Genomic DNA, 19951 nt, shown 5'->3' with positions numbered 1-19951 from the left:
TATTATAACAGGTCAGTGTCCAGGCCAGCAGTAACATTACAACAGGTCAGTGTCCAGGCCAGCAGTAACATTATAACAGGTCAGTGTCCAGGCCAGCAGTAACATTACAACAGGTCAGTGTCCAGGCCAGCAGTAACATTATAACAGGTCAGAACAGTGTCCAGGCCAGCAGTAACATTATAACAGGTCAGAACAGTGTCCAGGCCAGCAGTAATATTATAACAGGTCAGAACAGTGTCCAGGCCAGCAGTAACATTATAACAGGTCAGAACAGTGTCCAGGCCAGCAGTAATATTATAACAGGTCAGAACAGTGTCCAGGCCAGCAGTAACATTATAACAGGTCAGAACAGTGTCCAGGCCAGCAGTAACATTATAACATGTCAGAACAGTGTCCAGGCCAGCAGTAACATTATAACAGGTCAGAACAGTGTCCAGGCCAGCAGTAACATTATAACAGGTCAGTGTCCAGGCCGGCAGTAATATTATAACAGGTCAGAACAGTGTCCAGGCCAGCAGTAATATTATAACAGGTCAGAACAGTGTCCAGGCCAGCAGTAATATTATAACAGGTCAGAACAGTGTCCAGGCCAGCAGTAATATTATAACAGGTCAGAACAGTGTCCAGGCCAGCAGTAACATTATAACAGGTCAGTGTCCAGGCCAGCAGTAATATTATAACAGGTCAGAACAGTGTCCAGGCCAGCAGTAATATTATAACAGGTCAGAACAGTGTCCAGGCCAGCAGTAACATTATAACAGGTCAGAACAGTGTCCAGGCCAGCAGTAACATTATAACAGGTCAGAACAGTGTCCAGGCCAGCAGTAACATTATAACAGGTCAGAACAGTGTCCAGGCCAGCAGTAACATTATAACAGGTCAGAACAGTGTCCAGGCCAGCAGTAACATTATAACAGGTCAGAACAGTGTCCAGGCCAGCAGTAACATTATAACAGGTCAGAACAGTGTCCAGGCCAGCAGTAACATTATAACAGGTCAGAACAGTGTCCAGGCCAGCAGTAACATTATAACAGGTCAGAACAGTGTCCAGGCCAGCAGTAACATTATAACAGGTCAGAACAGTGTCCAGGCCAGCAGTAACATTATAACAGGTAAGTGTCCAGGCCAGCAGTAATATTATAACAGGTCAGAACAGTGTCCAGGCCAGCAGAAACATTATAACAGGTCAGTGTCCAGGCCAGCAGTAACATTATAACAGGTCAGTGTCCAGGCCAGCAGTAACATTATAACAGGTCAGTCCAGTGTCCAGGCCAGCAGTAATATTATAACAGGTCAGAACAGTGTCCAGGCCAGCAGTAACATTATAACAGGTCAGAACAGTGGCCAGGCCAGCAGTAACATTATAACAGGTCAGTGTCCAGGCCAGCAGTAACATTATAACAGGTCAGTGTCCAGGCCAGCAGTAACATTATAACAGGTCAGTCCAGTGTCCAGGCCAGCAGTAATATTATAACAGGTCAGAACAGTGTCCAGGCCAGCAGTAACATTATAACAGGTCAGAACAGTGGCCAGGCCAGCAGTAACATTATAACAGGTCAGTGTCCAGGCCAGCAGTAACATTATAACAGGTCAGTGTCCAGGCCAGCAGTAACATTATAACAGGTCAGAACAGTGTCCAGGCCAGCAGTAACATTATAACAGGTCAGAACAGTGTCCAGGCCAGCAGTAATATTATAACAGGTCAGAACAGTGTCCAGGCCAGCAGTAATATTATAACAGGTCAGAACAGTGTCCAGGCCAGCAGTAACATTATAACAGGTCAGTCAAGTGTCCAGGCCAGCAGTAACATTATAACAGGTCAGAACAGTGTCCAGGCCAGCAGTAACATTATAACAGGTCAGTGTCCAGGCCAGCAGTAACATTATAACAGGTCAGAACAGTGTCCAGGCCAGCAGTAACATTATAACAGGTCAGAACAGTGTCCAGGCCAGCAGTAACATTATAACAGGTCAGAACAGTGTCCAGGCCAGCAGTAACATTATAACAGGTCAGAACAGTGTCCAGGCCAGCAGTAATATTATAACAGGTCAGAACAGTGTCCAGGCCAGCAGTAACATTATAACAGGTCAGTGTCCAGGCCAGCAGTAACATTATAACAGGTCAGTCAAGTGTCCAGGCCAGCAGTAATATTATAACAGGTCAGTCCAGTGTCCAGGCCAGCAGTAACATTATAACAGGTCAGTGTCCAGGCCAGCAGTAACATTATAACAGGTCAGTGTCCAGGCCAGCAGTAACATTATAACAGGTCAGAACAGTGTCCAGGCCAGCAGTAACATTATAACAGGTCAGAACAGTGTCCAGGCCAGCAGAAACATTATAACAGGTCAGTGTCCAGGCCAGCAGTAATATTATAACAGGTCAGTGTCCAGGCCAGCAGTAACATTATAACAGGTCAGAACAGTGTCCAGGCCAGCAGTAACATTATAACAGGTCAGTCAAGTGTCCAGGCCAGCAGTAACATTATAACATGTCAGAACAGTGTCCAGGCCAGCAGTAACATTATAACAGGTCAGTGTCCAGGCCAGCAGTAACATTATAACAGTCCAGTGTCCAGGCCAGCAGTAACATTATAACAGGTCAGTGTCCAGGCCAGCAGTAACATTATAACAGTCCAGTGTCCAGGCCAGCAGTAACATTATAACAGGTCAGAACAGTGTCCAGGCCAGCAGTAACATTATAACAGGTCAGAACAGTGTCCAGGCCAGCAGTAACATTATAACAGGTCAGAACAGTGTCCAGGCCAGCAGTAATATTATAACAGGTCAGAACAGTGTCCAGGCCAGCAGTAACATTATAACAGGTCAGTGTCCAGGCCAGCAGTAACATTATAACAGGTCAGTCAAGTGTCCAGGCCAGCAGTAATATTATAACAGGTCAGTCCAGTGTCCAGGCCAGCAGTAACATTATAACAGGTCAGTGTCCAGGCCAGCAGTAACATTATAACAGGTCAGTGTCCAGGCCAGCAGTAACATTATAACAGGTCAGAACAGTGTCCAGGCCAGCAGTAACATTATAACAGGTCAGAACAGTGTCCAGGCCAGCAGAAACATTATAACAGGTCAGTGTCCAGGCCAGCAGTAATATTATAACAGGTCAGTGTCCAGGCCAGCAGTAACATTATAACAGGTCAGAACAGTGTCCAGGCCAGCAGTAACATTATAACAGGTCAGTCAAGTGTCCAGGCCAGCAGTAACATTATAACATGTCAGAACAGTGTCCAGGCCAGCAGTAACATTATAACAGGTCAGTGTCCAGGCCAGCAGTAACATTATAACAGTCCAGTGTCCAGGCCAGCAGTAACATTATAACAGGTCAGAACAGTGTCCAGGCCAGCAGAAACATTATAACAGGTCAGTGTCCAGGCCAGCAGTAACATTATAACAGGTCAGTGTCCAGGCCAGCAGTAACATTATAACAGGTCAGTCCAGTGTCCAGGCCAGCAGAAACATTATAACAGGTCAGTGTCCAGGCCAGCAGTAACATTATAACAGGTCAGAACAGTGTCCAGGCCAGCAGTAACATTATAACAGGTCAGTGTCCAGGCCAGCAGTAACATTATAACAGGTCAGAACAGTGTCCAGGCCAGCAGTAACATTATAACAGGTCAGAACAGTGTCCAGGCCAGCAGTAACATTATAACAGGTCAGAACAGTGTCCAGGCCAGCAGTAACATTATAACAGGTCAGAACAGTGTCCAGGCCAGCAGTAACATTATAACAGGTCAGAACAGTGTCCAGGCCAGCAGTAACATTATAACAGGTCAGAACAGTGTCCAGGCCAGCAGTAACATTATAACATGTCAGTGTCCAGGCCAGCAGTAACATTATAACAGGTCAGTGTCCAGGCCAGCAGTAACATTATAACAGGTCAGAACAGTGTCCAGGCCAGCAGTAACATTATAACAGGTCAGAACAGTGTCCAGGCCAGCAGTAACATTATAACAGGTCAGTGTCCAGGCCAGCAGTAACATTATAACAGGTCAATCCAGTGTCCAGGCCAGCAGTAACATTATAACAGGTTAGAACAGTGTCCAGGCCAGCAGTAACATTATAACAGGTCAGTGTCCAGGCCAGCAGTAACATTATAACAGGTCAGTGTCCAGGCCAGCAGTAACATTATAACAGGTCAGTGTCCAGGCCAGCAGTAACATTATAACAGGTCAGTGTCCAGGCCAGCAGTAACATTATAACAGGTCAGTGTCCAGGCCAGCAGTAACATTATAACAGGTCAGTCCAGTGTCCAGGCCAGCAGTAACATTATAACAGGTCAGAACAGTGTCCAGGCCAGCAGTAACATTATAACAGGTCAGTGTCCAGGCCAGCAGTAACATTATAACAGGTCAGTGTCCAGGCCAGCAGTAACATTATAACAGGTCAGTGTCCAGGCCAGCAGTAACATTATAACAGGTCAGTGTCCAGGCCAGCAGTAACATTATAACAGGTCAGTCCAGTGTCCAGGCCAGCAGTAACATTATAACAGGTCAGAACAGTGTCCAGGCCAGCAGTAACATTATAACAGGTCAGTGTCCAGGCCAGCAGTAACATTATAACAGGTCAGAACAGTGTCCAGGCCAGCAGTAACATTATAACAGGTCAGAACAGTGTCCAGGCCAGCAGTAACATTATAACAGGTCAGTGTCCAGGCCAGCAGTAACATTATAACAGGTCAGAACAGTGTCCAGGCCAGCAGTAACATTATAACAGGTCAGTGTCCAGGCCAGCAGTAACATTATAACAGGTCAGAACAGTGTCCAGGCCAGCAGTAATATTATAACAGGTCAGTCCAGTGTCCAGGCCAGCAGTAACATTATAACAGGTCAGTGTCCAGGCCAGCAGTAACATTATAACAGGTCAGTGTCCAGGCCAGCAGTAACATTATAACAGGTCAGAACAGTGTCCAGGCCAGCAGTAACATTATAACAGGTCAGTGTCCAGGCCAGCAGTAATATTATAACATGTCAGTGTCCAGGCCAGCAGTAACATTATAACAGGTCAGTCCAGTGTCCAGGCCAGCAGTAACATTATAACAGGTCAGAACAGTGTCCAGGCCAGCAGTAACATTATAACAGGTCAGAACAGTGTCCAGGCCAGCAGTAACATTATAACAGGTCAGTGTCCAGGCCAGCAGTAATATTATAACAGGTCAGTGTCCAGGCCAGCAGTAACATTATAACAGGTCGGTGTCCAGGCCAGCAGTAACATTATAACAGGTCAGAACAGTGTCCAGGCCAGCAGTAATATTATAACAGGTCAGAACAGTGTCAAGGCCAGCAGTAACATTATAACAGGTCAGAACAGTGTCCAGGCCAGCAGTAACATTATAACAGGTCAGAACAGTGTCCAGGCCAGCAGTAACATTATAACAGGTCAGAACAGTGTCCAGGCCAGCAGTAACATTATAACAGGTCAGTGTCCAGGCCAGCAGTAACATTATAACAGGTCAGAACAGTGTCCAGGCCAGCAGTAACATTATAACAGGTCAGAACAGTGTCCAGGCCAGCAGTAACATTATAACAGGTCAGAACAGTGTCCAGGCCAGCAGTAACATTATAACAGGTCAGAACAGTGTCCAGGCCAGCAGTAACATTATAACAGGTCAGAACAGTGTCCAGGCCAGCAGTAATATTATAACAGGTCAGAACAGTGTCCAGGCCAGCAGTAATATTATAACAGGTCAGAACAGTGTCCAGGCCAGCAGTAACATTATAACAGGTCAGAACAGTGTCCAGGCCAGCAGTAACATTATAACAGGTTAGAACAGTGTCCAGGCCAGCAGTAACATTATAACAGGTCGGTGTCCAGGCCAGCAGTAACATTATAACAGGTCAGAACAGTGTCCAGGCCAGCAGTAATATTATAACAGGTCAGAACAGTGTCCAGGCCAGCAGTAACATTATAACAGGTCAGAACAGTGTCCAGGCCAGCAGTAACATTATAACAGGTCAGAACAGTGTCCAGGCCAGCAGTAACATTATAACAGGTCAGTGTCCAGGCCAGCAGTAACATTATAACAGGTCAGAACAGTGTCCAGGCCAGCAGTAACATTATAACAGGTCAGAACAGTGTCCAGGCCAGCAGTAACATTATAACAGGTCAGAACAGTGTCCAGGCCAGCAGTAACATTATAACAGGTCAGAACAGTGTCCAGGCCAGCAGTAACATTATAACAGGTCAGAACAGTGTCCAGGCCAGCAGTAATATTATAACAGGTCAGAACAGTGTCCAGGCCAGCAGTAATATTATAACAGGTCAGAACAGTGTCCAGGCCAGCAGTAACATTATAACAGGTCAGAACAGTGTCCAGGCCAGCAGTAACATTATAACAGGTTAGAACAGTGTCCAGGCCAGCAGTAACATTATAACAGGTCAGTGTCCAGGCCAGCAGTAACATTATAACAGGTTAGAACAGTGTCCAGGCCAGCAGTAATATTATAACAGGTCAGAACAGTGTCCAGGCCAGCAGTAACATTATAACAGGTCAGTGTTCAGGCCAGCAGTAACATTATAACAGGTCAGTGTCCAGGCCAGCAGTAACATTATAACAGGTCAGTGTCCAGGCCAGCAGTAACATTATAACAGGTCAGTGTCCAGGCCAGCAGTAACATTATAACAGGTCAGAACAGTGTCCAGGCCAGCAGTAATATTATAACAGGTCAGAACAGTGTCCAGGCCAGCAGTAACATTATAACAGGTCAGTGTCCAGGCCAGCAGTAACATTATAACAGGTCAGTGTCCAGGCCAGCAGTAACATTATAACAGGTCAGTGTCCAGGCCAGCAGTAACATAACAGGTCAGTGTCCAGGCCGGCAGTAACATTATAACAGGTCAGAACAGTGTCCAGGCCAGCAGTAACATTATAACAGGTCAGAACAGTGTCCAGGCCAGCAGTAACATTATAACAGGTCAGAACAGTGTCCAGGCCAGCAGTAACATTATAACAGGTCAGTGTCCAGGCCAGCAGTAACATTATAACAGTCCAGTGTCCAGGCCAGCAGTAATATTATAACAGGTCAGAACAGTGTCCAGGCCAGCAGTAACATTATAACAGGTCAGTCCAGTGTCCAGGCCAGCAGTAACATTATAACAGGTCAGAACAGTGTCCAGGCCAGCAGTAACATTATAACAGGTCATGTAGAAGTGAGTGATGTCATAGTTTACCTTGCCGATGGTGAGCATGTAGAAGTGAGTTATGTTATAGTTTACCTTGTCGATGGTGAGCATGTAGAAGTGAGTGATGTCATAGTTTACCTTGCCGATGGTGAGCATGTAGAAGTGAGTGATGTCATAGTTTACCTTGTCGATGGTGAGCATGTAGAAGTGAGTGATGTCATAGTTTACCTTGTCGATGGTGAGCATGTAGAAGTGAGTTGTTATAGTTTACCTCGTCGATGGTGAGCATGTAGAAGTGAGTGATGTCATAGTTTACCTTGTCCATGTTGAGCATGTAGAAGTGAGTGATGTCATAGTTTACCTCGTCAATGGTGAGCATGTAGAAGTGAGTGATGTCATAGTTTACCTCGTCCATGTTGAGCATGTCGAAGTGAGTGATGCCATAGTTTACCTCGTCGATGGTGAGCATGTAGAAGTGAGTGATGTCATAGTTTACCTTGTCGATGGTGAGCATGTAGAAGTGAGTGATGTCATTCTCCTGGTAGTACTTGATCCTGGAGCGACATTCCTCTTCATCGATCAGCTCTCCGATGTACTCATTCACAAACTCACCCTGCAGGGGAGGCAAGAAATCAAATCAGGGATACAGCATCACCCAGTCAGACTACTGATACACCCTCATCACCCAATCAGATCACCGATTAACCTTCATCAACCAATCAGATCACTGAAACACCATCAACCAATCAGATCACAGATTTTCCTTTTTCTTCTGTGAAGGGTTCAAATCAGACAGACAATCCACCATCCTGACCCTCCAGGTACCCCCATAAAAACCCTCCCTATACCACCCCTGGGTGGACCATTCTTGATACTCACAGGAAACTGTTGAGCGTGAAAAACCCAGCAAAATTGCAGTTCTTGACACAAACCGCTGCATCTGGCACTTACTACCGTACCCTGTTCAAAGGCACTTGAATCGTTCGTCTTGCCCATTAACCCTCTGAATGGTCCACCAACACAGACAGCATCGTGAAGAAGGCGCAGCAGCGCCTCTTCAACCTCAGGAGGCTGAAGAAATTTGGCTTATCACCAAAAGCACTCAAACTTCTACAGATGCACAATCGAGAGCATCCTGTCGGGCTGTATTACCGCCTGGTACGGCATCTGCTCCGCCCACAACCGTAAGGCTCTCCAGAGGGTAGTGAGGTCTGCACAACGCATCACCGGGGGCAAACTACCTGCCCTCCAGGACACCTACACCACCCGATGTCACACGAAGGCCATAAAGATCATCAAGGACAACAACCACCCGAGCCACTGCCTGTTCACCCCGCTATCATCCAGAAGGCGAGGTCAGTACAGGGGCATCAAAGCTGGGACCGAGAGATCTATCTCAAGGCCATCAGACTGTTAAACAGCCACCACTAACATTGAGTGGCTGCTGCCAACACACTGACTCAACTCCAGCCACTTTAATAATGGGAATTGATGGGAAATTATGTAAAATATATCACTAGCCACTTTAAACAATGCTACCTAATATAATGTTTACATACCCTACATTATTCATCTCATATGTATATGTATATACTGTACTCTATATCATCTACTGCATCTTTATGTAATACATGTATCACTAGCCACTTTAACTATGCCACTTTGTTTACATACTCATCTCATATGTATATACTGTACTCAATACCATCTACTGTATCTTGCCTATGCCGCTCTGTACCATCACTCATTCATATATCTTTATGTACATATTCTTTATCCCCTTACACTGTGTACAAGACAGTAGTTTTGGAATTGTTAGCTAGATTACTTGTTGGTTATTACTGCATTGTCGGAACTAGAAGCACAAGCATTTTGCTACACTCGCATTAACATCTGCTAACCATGTGTATGTGACAAATAAAATTTGATTTGATTTTGATTTGATTTGAAATATACAATCCATGTCTCAATTTTCTCAATAATTAAAAATCAAGTTTTATACAATCAGTGTATTTATTGTTTATATGTGTTGGGCTTTAACTGAACTATGTCATGTATGGGTATGAAATTAGTCAAATTAGTCAACCTTTTCGGAGCCCAGATTTCTAAATCCCATCATTGGATGGTTTGGTAGTTGGGTTTCCCAAGGGACTCCCCAGAGGACAGCATAGCTGACCTAAGTTGTAAATATTGAGAAAAGGAGTAGTCTGGTAATGTGTATCTTTCAAATCTTGGACTGTTCTTAAACCATTACTGTCCATGATAAATCGGAAACAGTACAGATTCCACATTCAGATCATTGGGGGGGGATGCAAAAGGCAAGTCATTATTGTCAAATATTGGAGTACGGGCAGGCCATTTCGATTCCCAGTACGGGCAGGCCATTTCGATTCCCAGTACGGGCAGGCCATTTCGATTCCCAGTACGGGCAGGCCATTTCGATTCCCAGTACGGGCAGGCCATTTCGATTCCCAGTACGGGCAGGCCATTTCCATTCCCAGTACGGGCAGGCCATTTCCATTCCCAGTACGGGCAGGCCATTTCCATTCCCAGTACGGGCAGGCCATTTCCATTCCCAGTACGGGCAGGCCATTTCCATTCCCAGTACGGGCAGGCCATTTCGATTCCCAGTACGGACAGGCCATTTCGATTCCCAGTACGGACAGGCCATTTCGATTCCCAGTTACATTGTTTAAGGGATATATCAGTGAAGACCACCTCTTCCAGGGCAGTAAGGATACACTATATGTTTCTCTATATAATAATAATGTCTAAAACAATCATATAAATTGACAAGGAAAGTTAAGGGAGAGATAGACAGCTGTGATATGGATGAAGATGAAATAGACACCGTTAGAAAATAGAAACATGCACGAAACCCTAACGATACGCCTGTCCACGGCCTAGCGATACGCCTGTCCAAGGCCTAGCGATACGCCTGTCCAAGGCCTAGCGATACGCCTGTCCACGGCCTAGCGATACGCCTGTCCACGGCCTAGCGATACGCCTGTCCACGGCCTAGCGATACGCCTGTCCACGGCCTAACGATACGCCTGTCCACGGCCTAACGATACGCCTGTCCACGGCCTAACGATACGCCTGTCCACGGCCTAACGATACGCCTGTCCACAGCCAGAGGATGCTGTTGATGTGAGCCATGACTAGCCTTTCAAAGCACTTCATGTCTACCAACGTGAGTGCTATGGGGCGGTAATCATTTAGGCAGGTTACCTTCGCTTCCTTGGGCGCAGGGACTATGATGGTCTGCTTGAAACATGTAGGTACTACAGACTCGGTCAGGGAGAGGTTGAAAATGTCAGTGAAGACACTTGCTAAATTGGTCCGCGCATGCTTTGAGTACACGTTCTGGTAATCGATCTGGCCCAGCGGCTTTGTGAACGTTGACCTGTTTAAAGGTCTTCCTCACATCGGATACCGAGAGCGGTATCATACAGTCGTCAAGAAGTTGCTTGCCACGAAGTAAGAATAAAGGGCATTTAGCTTGTCTGGTAGGTAGGGTAGAGCTGATATGATCCTTAACTAGCCTCTCAAAGCACTTCATGATGAAAGTAGTGAGTGCTACTGGGCGATAGTAATTTAGTTCCACTACATTTGCTTTCTTGGGTACAGGAACATTGGTGGACATCTTGAAGCAAGTGGGGACAGCAGACTGGGATAGGTAGAGATTGAATATGTCCGTAAACACACCAGCCTACTGCTCTGAAGACAAGGCTAGGGATGCCATCTGTGCCGGCAGCCTTGCGAGGGTTAACACACTTAAATGTTTTACTCACGTCAGCCACGGAGAACAAGAGCCCACATTCCTTGGGGGCTGGCCGTGTCGGTGGCACTGTGTTATCCTCAAAGCTGGTTTAGGTGTTTAGCTTGTCTGGGAGCAAGACGGTGTCTACAACGTGGCTGATTTTCCCTTTGTAATCGATGATTGTCTGTAGACCCTGCATAGACATATGTCTCGTGTCTGAGCCGTTGAATTGCGACTCTGTACTGACATTCTGCCTGTTTGAATGTCTTACGGAGGGAATACCTACTCTGTTTGTATTCAACCATATTCCCAGTCACCTTGCCATGGTTAAAACGCAGATTTCAGTTTCTGGTTTGGGTAGGTTTTAATAGTCACAGTGGGAACAACATCCCCTATACACTTCCTGATGTACTCAGTCACCGTGTCCGTGAATACGTCAATGTTATTCTCCCAGGCTACCCGGAACATATCCCAGTCCGCGTGATCAAAATAATCTTGAAGCATGGATTCCGATTGGTCAGGTTAATGTTGAAAAGACATTAAAATGGGTGCTTCCTGATTCTGCCTATAGGAAGGGAGGGGTAAAATGGAGTCATGTTCTGATTTGCCGAAGGTAGGGCAGGGGAGGGCCTGTGGGGACAACAGACTGGGATAGGAAGAGATTGAATAGGTCCGTAAACACTCCAGCCAGCTGGTCTCTGCATGCTCTGATGGCGTGGCTAGGGATGCAGTCTGGGCCGGCAGCCTTAACACGCTTAAATGTCTTACTCACGTCGGCCACGGAAAACGAGAGCCCAAAGTTCTTGGGAGTCGGTGGCACGGTGTTATCCTCAAAGTGGGCAAAGGTGTTTAGCTTGTCCGGAAGCAAGAAGTCGGTGTCAGCGATGTGGCTGGTTTCCCTTTGTATTCTGATTGTCTGTAGACCATGCCACATACGTCTTGTGTCTGAAGCATTGAATTGCGACTCCACTTTGTCTCTAAACTGACGTTTTGTCTGTTTGCCTTAGAGGGAATAAACTACACAGTTTGTATTCAACCATACTCCCAGTCACCTAGTCAAGGTTAAATGTGGTGGTTCACTATTTTAGTTTTGCGCGAATCTATCCATGGTTTCTGGTTTCGAACGGGGTAGTAGCAGTGGTCCAGTGTTTTACCCGAGCAGTCAGTGTTGATAGAACTTCGGTAGCGTTTTCCTCAAATTTGCTTTGTTAAAATCCCCAGCTACAATAAATGCGGCCTCAGTATGTGTGGTTTCCAGTTTGCATATAGTTTTGGCAAGTCGGTTAGGACATCTACTTTGTGCATGACACAAGTACTTTTTCCAACAATTGTTTACAGACATATTATTTCACTTATAATTGACTGTATCACAATTCCAGTGGGTAAGAAGTTTACATACACTAAGTTGACTGTGCATTTAAACAGCTTGGAAAATTCCAGAAAATGTCATGGCTTTAAAAGCTTCTGCTAATTGATATCATTTGAGTCAATTGGAGGTGTACCTGTGGATGTATTTCAAGGCCTACCTTCGAACTCAGTGCCTATTTGCTTGACATCATGGGAAAATCAAAAGAAATCAGGCAAGAACTCAGAAAAAAAATTGTAGACCTTCACAAGTGTGGTTCATCCTTGGGAGCAATTTCCAAACGCCTGAAGGTACCACGTTCATCTGTACAAACAATAGTACGCAAGTATAAACACCATGGGACCACGCAGCTGTCATACCGCTCAGGAAGGAGACGCGTTCTGTCTCCTAGAGATGAACATACTTTGGTGCAAAAAGTGCAAATCAATCCCAGAACAACAGCAAAGGACCTTGTGAAGATGCTGGAGGAAACAGGTACAGTATCTATATCCACAGTAAAACAAGTCCTATATCGACATAACCTGAAAGGCCACTGCTCCAAAACCACCATTGAAAAAGCCAGACTACGGTTTGCAACTACACATGGGGACAAAGATCATACTTTTTGGAGAAATGTCCTCTGGTCTGATGAAACAAAAATAGAACTGTTTGGCCATAATTACCATCATTATGTTTGGAGGAAAAAGGGGGAGGCTTGCAAGCTGAAGAACACCATCCCAACCGTGAAGCAGGGGGTGGCAGCATCATGTTGTGGGCGTGCTTTGCTGCATGAGGGACTGGTGCACTTCACAAAATAGATGGCATCATGAGGACGGAAAATTATTTGGATATATTGAAGCAACATCTCAAGACATCAGTTTGGTCGCAAAAGGGTCTTCCAAATGGACAATGACCCCAAGCATACTTCCAAAGTTGTGGCAAAATGGCTTAAGGACAACAAAGTCAAGGTATTGGAGTGGCCATCACAAAGCCCTGATCTCAATCTTATAGACAATGTGTGGGCAGAACTAAAAAAGCTTGTGCGAGCAAGGAGGCCTACAAACCTGACTCAGTTACACCAGCTCTGTCTGGAGGAATGGGCCACAATTCACCCATTATTGTGGGAAGTTTGTGGAAGGCTATCCGAAACGTTTGACCCAAGTTAAACAATTTAAAGGCAATGCTACCAAATACTAATTGAGTGTATGTAAATTTCTGAAAAAAACTGAGTTTAAATGTATTTGGCTAAGGTGTATGTAAACTGTATATACACACACACACACACCTTCTTAATATCCCGTAGTGCCACCAGACCCCAGCCCTTGCCAGCAGTCTTGATGATCTTAGTCTCTGGGTAGTGTCTCTTGGTGAAGTCCTGGTTGCAGCATCGCTCTGCGTTGGGACAGACCTGAGGGTGGCACTCGTACATCAACATCCTGTTCAGGCATTCTGACTCAAACCCACACGGCTTCTCATCCGTGGGCTTACAGTTACACTTGGGGATCTCTGATACGTCGGCTGTGTAGACTTGCACCCGGCCACAGGGCTTGTTGATCTGCAGAACATACAGGGGAGAACATACATTACAAATATCCAACTGGACAAAGTTGGACAAAGGGCTGAGTTTGAAGGAATAAGTTGAAACGCATTTGAAGGACTACTCACAGTTTGCTGCACACACAAAACAAATATTAGACAGCACTTGATCCAGGGGATTCTCTGTTACGAAGTGCAGCTTAATTTGTAAGAAGCTACCCATTTAGCTAATTAGCTACTAATTAGCAAACCAACTGCACAATTGCAGAGCATTTAGCACATTTTAGACAGTTAACTTAATAGTTTTCAGATATCTAGCTGGCAAACATCTAGTTGTGAATTCCATACTGTAACTAGATCACCTGGCGTGTGCTGCACAACCCTGAGTGATTCACAAGTCTCCGGTCTCATTGTTGTGTGCTTGTAAAAAAACACTTTGTGACTGAGTAATACAGGTAAGCTTCATAACAAACATTGTGACAGGTGAAATGAAGAACGCCATCTCCTAATGGGCTGACTAAGGTGGACCGCGTTTAAAGGACCAAGGTGGACCGTGTTTAAAGGACCAAGGTGGACCGCGTTTAAAGGACTAAGGTGGACCGCGTTTAAAGGACTAAGGTGGACCGAGTTTAAAGGACTAAGGTGGACCGCGTTTAAAGGACTAAGGTGGACCGTGTTTAAAGGACCAAGGTGGACCGCGTTTAAAGGACTAAGGTGGACCGAGTTTAAAGGACTAAGGTGGACCGAGTTTAAAGGACTAAGGTGGACCGAGTTTAAAGGACCAAGGTGGACCGCGTTTAAAGGACTAAGGTGGACCGAGTTTAAAGGACCATGGTGGACCGCGTTTAAAGGACTAAGGTGGACCGAGTTTAAAGGACCATGGTGGACCGCGTTTAAAGGACTAAGGTGGACCGTGTTTAAAGGACCAAGGTGGACCGCGTTTAAAGGACCAAGGTGGACCGAGTTTAAAGGACCAAGGTGGACCGCGTTTAAAGGACTAAGGTGGACCGCGTTTAAAGGACTAAGGTGGACCGCGTTTAAAGGACTAAGGTGGACCGCGTTTAAAGGACTAAGGTGGACCGAGTTTAAAGGACTAAGGTGGACCGCGTTTAAAGGACCAAGGTGGACCGAGTTTAAAGGACTAAGGTGGACCGCGTTTAAAGGACTAAGGTGGACCGCGTTTAAAGGACTAAGGTGGACCGAGTTTAAAGGACTAAGGTGGACCGCGTTTAAAGGACCAAGGTGGACCGCGTTTAAAGGACCAAGGTGGACCGCGTTTAAAGGACTAAGGTGGACCGCGTTTAAAGGACTAAGGTGGACCGCGTTTAAAGGACTAAGGTGGACCGCGTTTAAAGGACTAAGGTGGACCGCGTTTACAAGGACTAAGGTGGACCGCGTTTAAAGGACCGCGTTTAAAGGACTACGGTGGACCGCGTTTAAAGGACTAAGGTGGACCGCGTTTAAAGGACCAAGGTGGACCGTGTTTAAAGGACCAAGGTGGACCGCGTTTAAAGGACTAAGGTGGACCGAGTTTAAAGGACCAAGGTGGACCGCGTTTAAAGGACCAAGGTGGACCGCGTTTAAAGGACCAAGGTGGACCGCGTTTAAAGGACTAAGGTGGACCGAGTTTAAAGGACTAAGGTGGACCGAGTTTAAAGGACTAAGGTGGACCGAGTTTAAAGGACTAAGGTGGACCGAGTTTAAAGGACTAAGGTGGACCGAGTTTAAAGGACTAAGGTGGACCGCGTTTAAAGGACTAAGGTGGACCGCGTTTAAAGGACTAAGGTGGACCGCGTTTAAAGGACTAAGGTGGACCGCGTTTAAAGGACTAAGGTGGACCGCGTTTAAAGGACTAAGGTGGACCGAGTTTAAAGGACTAAGGTGGACCGCGTTTAAAGGACCAAGGTGGACCGCGTTTAAAGGACTAAGGTGGACCGAGTTTAAAGGACTAAGGTGGACCGAGTTTAAAGGACTAAGGTGGACCGCGTTTAAAGGACTAAGGTGGACCGCGTTTAAAGGACTAAGGTGGACCGCGTTTAAAGGACTAAGGTGGACCGCGTTTAAAGGACTAAGGTGGACCGCGTTTAAAGGACTAAGGTGGACCGAGTTTAAAGGACTAAGGTGGACCGCGTTTAAAGGACCAAGGTGGACCGAGTTTAAAGGACTAAGGTGGACCGCGTTTAAAGGACTAAGGTGGACCGCGTTTAAAGGACTAAGGTGGACCGCGTTTAAAGGACTAAGGTGGACCGCGTTTAAAGGACTAAGGTGGACCGCGTTTAAAGGACTAAGGTGGACCGCGTTTAAAAGGACTAAGGTGGACCGCGTTTAAAGGACTAAGGTGGACCGCGTTTAAAGGACTACGGTGGACCGCGTTTAAAGGACTAAGGTGGACCGCGTTTAAAGGACCAAGGTGGACCGAGTTTAAAGGACCAAGGTGGACCGCGTTTAAAGGACTAAGGTGGACCGAGTTTAAAGGACCAAGGTGGATCGCGTTTAAAGGACCAAGGTGGACCGCGTTTAAAGGACCAAGGTGGACCGAGTTTAAAGGACTAAGTTGGACCGAGTTTAAAGGACCAAGGTGGACCGAGTTTAAAGGACCAAGGTGGACCGAGTTTAAAGGACCAAGGTGGACCGCGCTTAAAGGACTAAGGTGGACCGAGTTTAAAGGACTAAGGTGGACCAAGTTTAAAGGACCAAGGTGGATCGAGTTTAAAGGACCAAGGTGGACCGCGTTTAAAGGACCAAGGTGGACCGCGTTTAAAGGACCAAGGTGGACCGAGTTTAAAGGACTAAGGTGGACCGCGTTTAAAGGACCAAGGTGGACCGCGTTTAAAGGACCAAGGTGGACCGCGTTTAAAGGACCAAGGTGGACCGCGTTTAAAGGACCAAGGTGGACCGCGTTTAAAGGACCAAGGTGGACCGCGTTTAAAGGACCAAGTTAGACCGAGTTTAAAGGACTAAGGTGGACCCCGTTTAAAGGACTAAGGTGGACCGCGTTTAAAGGACTAAGGTGGACCGCGTTTAAAAGGACTAAGTTAGACCGAGTTTAAAGGACTAAGGTGGACCGCGTTTAAAAGGACTAAGTTAGACCGAGTTTAAAGGACTAAGGTGGACCCCGTTTAAAGGACTAAGGTGGACCGCGTTTAAAGGACTAAGGTGGACCGCGTTTAAAGGACCAAGGTGGACCGAGTTTAAAGGACCAAGGTGGACCGAGTTTAAAGGACTAAGGTGGACCGCGTTTAAAGGACTAAGGTGGACCGCGTTTAAAGGACTAAGGTGGACCGAGTTTAAAGGACTAAGGTGGAGCAAGTTTAAAGGACTAAGGTGGACCGAGTTTAAAGGACTAAGTTAGACCGAGTTTAAAGGACTAAGTTAGACCGAGTTTAAAGGACTAAGTTAGACCGAGTTTAAAGGACTAAGTTAGACCGAGTTTAAAGGACTAAGGTGGACCGAGTTTAAAGGACTAAGGTGGACCGAGTTTAAAGGACTAAGGTGGACCGAGTTTAAAGGACTAAGTTAGACCGAGTTTAAAGGACTAAGTTGGACCGAGTTTAAAGGACTAAGTTGGACCGAGTTTAAAGGACTAAGGTGGACCGAGTTTAAAGGACTAAGGTGGACCGAGTTTAAAGGACTAAGGTGGACCGCGTTTAAGGGACTAAGGTGGACCGCGTTTAAAGGACTAAGGTGGACCGCGTTTAAAGGACTAAGGTGGACCGAGTTTAAAGGACTAAGGTGGACCGCGTTTAAAGGACTAAGGTGGACCGAGTTTAAAGGACTAAGGTGGACCGCGTTTAAAGGACTAAGGTGGACCGCGTTTAAAGGACTAAGGTGGACCCCGTTTAAAAGGACTAAGGTGGACCGAGTTTAAAGGACTAAGGTGGACCGAGTTTAAAGGACCGAGTTTAAAGGACCGAGTTTAAAGGACCAAGGTGGACCGAGTTTAAAGGACTAAGGTGGACCGAGTTTAAAGGACTAAGGTGGACCGAGTTTAAAGGACTAAGGTGGACCGCGTTTAAAAGGACTAAGTTAGACCCAGTTTAAAGGACTAAGGTGGACCGAGTTTAAAGGACTAAGGTGGACCGAGTTTAAAGGACTAAGGTGGAACGCGTTTAAAGGACTAAGGTGGACCGCGTTTAAAAGGACTAAGGTGGACAGAGTTTAAAGGACTAAGGTGGACCGAGTTTAAAGGACCGTGTTTAAAGGACTAAGGTGGACCGCGTTTAAAAGGACTAAGGTGGACCGAGTTTAAAGGACCGCGTTTAAAGGACTAAGGTGGACCGAGTTTAAAGGACTAAGGTGGACCCCGTTTAAAGGACTAAGTTAGACCGAGTTTAAAGGACTAAGGTGGACCGCGTTTAAAAGGACTAAGGTGGACCGCGTTTAAAGGACTAAGGTGGACCGCGTTTAAAGGACCAAGGTGGACCGCGTTTAAAGGACTAAGGTGGACCGAGTTTAAAGGACTAAGGTGGACCGCGTTTAAAAGGACTAAGGTGGACCGAGTTTAAAGGACCGTGTTTAAAGGACTAAGGTGGACCGCGTTTAAAAGACTAAGGTGGACCGAGTTTAAAAGGACTAAGGTGGACCGAGTTTAAAAGGACTAAGGTGGACCGAGTTTAAAGGACTAAGGTGGACCGCGTTTAAAGGACTAAGTTAGACCGAGTTTAAAGGACTAAGGTGGACCGAGTTTAAAGGACTAAGTTAGACCGAGTTTAAAGGACTAAGTTAGACCGAGTTTAAAGGACTAAGGTGGACCGAGTTTAAAGGACTAAGTTAGACCGAGTTTAAAGGACTAAGGTGGACCGAGTTTAAAGGACTAAGGTGGACCGAGTTTAAAGGACTAAGATCAAATCTAATCTAATTTTATTGGTCACATGGTTAGCAGATGTTAATGCGAGTGTACTGAAATGCTTGTGCTTCTAGTTCTGACCGTGCAGTAATATCTATCAAGTAATCTAACAATTCCCCAACAACTATCTTATACACACAAGTGTAAAGGAATGAATAAGAATATGTACATAGAAATATATGGATGAGCGATGGCCGTGTGGCATAGGCAAGATGCAGTAGATGGTATAGAGTACAGTATATACAGTGCCTTGCAAAAGTATTCGGCCCCCTTGAACTTTGCGACCTTTTGCCACATTTCAGGCTTCAAACAAAGATATAAAACTGTATTTTTTTGTGAAGAATCAACAACAAGTGGGACACAATCATGAAGTGGAACGACATTTATTGGATATTTCAAACTTTTTTAACAAATCAAAAACTGAAAAATTGGGCGTGCAAAATTATTCAGCCCCTTTATTTTCAGTGCAGCAAACTCTCTCCAGACGTTCAGTGAGGATCTCTGATTGATCCAATGTTGACCTAAATGACTAATGATGATAAATACAATCCACCTGTGTGTAATCAAGTCTCCGTATAAATGCACCTGCACTGTGATAGTCTCAGAGGTCCGTTAAAAGCGCAGAGAGCATCATGAAGGACAAGGAACACACCAGGCAGGTCCGAGATACTGTTGTGAAGAAGTTTAAAGCCGGATTTGGATACAAAAAGATTTCCCAAGCTTTAAACATCCCAAGGAGCACTGTGCAAGCGATAATATTGAAATGGAAGGAGTATCAGACCACTGCAAATCTACCAAGACCTGGCCGTCCCTCTAAACGTTCAGCTCATACAAGGAGAAGACTGATCAGAGATGCAGCCAAGAGGCCCATGATCACTCTGGATGAACTGCAGAGATCTACAGCTGAGGTGGGAGACTCTGTCCATAGGACAACAATCAGTTGTATATTGCACAAATCTGGCCTTTATGGAAGAGTGGCAAGAAGAAAGCCATTTCTTAAAGATATCCATAAAAAGTGTTGTTTAAAGTTTGCCACAAGCCACCTGGGAGACACACCAAACATGTGGAAGAAGGTGCTCTGGTCAGATGAAACCAAAATTGAACTTTTTGGCAACAATGCAAAACGTTATGTTTGGCATAAAAGCAACACAGCTGAACACACCATCCCCACTGTCAAACATGGTGGTGGCAGCATCATGGTTTGGGCCTGCTTTTCTTCAGCAGGGACAGGGAAGATGGTTAAAATTGATGGGAAGATGGATGGAGTCAAATACAGGACCATTCTGGAAGAAAACCTGATGGAGTCTGCAAAAGACCTGAGACTGGGACGG

General features: G+C 45.8%; 1 protein-coding gene across 1 annotated transcript in view; it reads right to left on the bottom strand.

Moving 5' to 3' along the window:
* The window catches only part of nsd2 (nuclear receptor binding SET domain protein 2), a 62551-nt gene that overhangs the window by 8789 nt on the left and 33811 nt on the right, over positions 1–19951 (bottom strand). Inside the window, exons 15-16 of the mRNA XM_090221493.1 lie at positions 13524–13793; positions 7627–7743 (exon numbers count right to left, since the gene is read on the bottom strand). Coding sequence (XP_090077619.1) covers positions 7627–7743; positions 13524–13793 — 387 coding nt within the window. The remainder of the gene's footprint in view (positions 1–7626; positions 7744–13523; positions 13794–19951) is intronic.

The sequence above is a fragment of the Oncorhynchus mykiss genome, chromosome 25 (assembly GCF_057628025.1).
Source record: "Oncorhynchus mykiss isolate SJ-2025 chromosome 25, ASM5762802v1, whole genome shotgun sequence".
Lineage (NCBI taxonomy): Eukaryota > Metazoa > Chordata > Actinopteri > Salmoniformes > Salmonidae > Oncorhynchus > Oncorhynchus mykiss.
The sequence above is the reverse complement of the archived record's forward strand: the minus strand, read 5'-3'. Positions and strand labels throughout refer to the sequence as shown.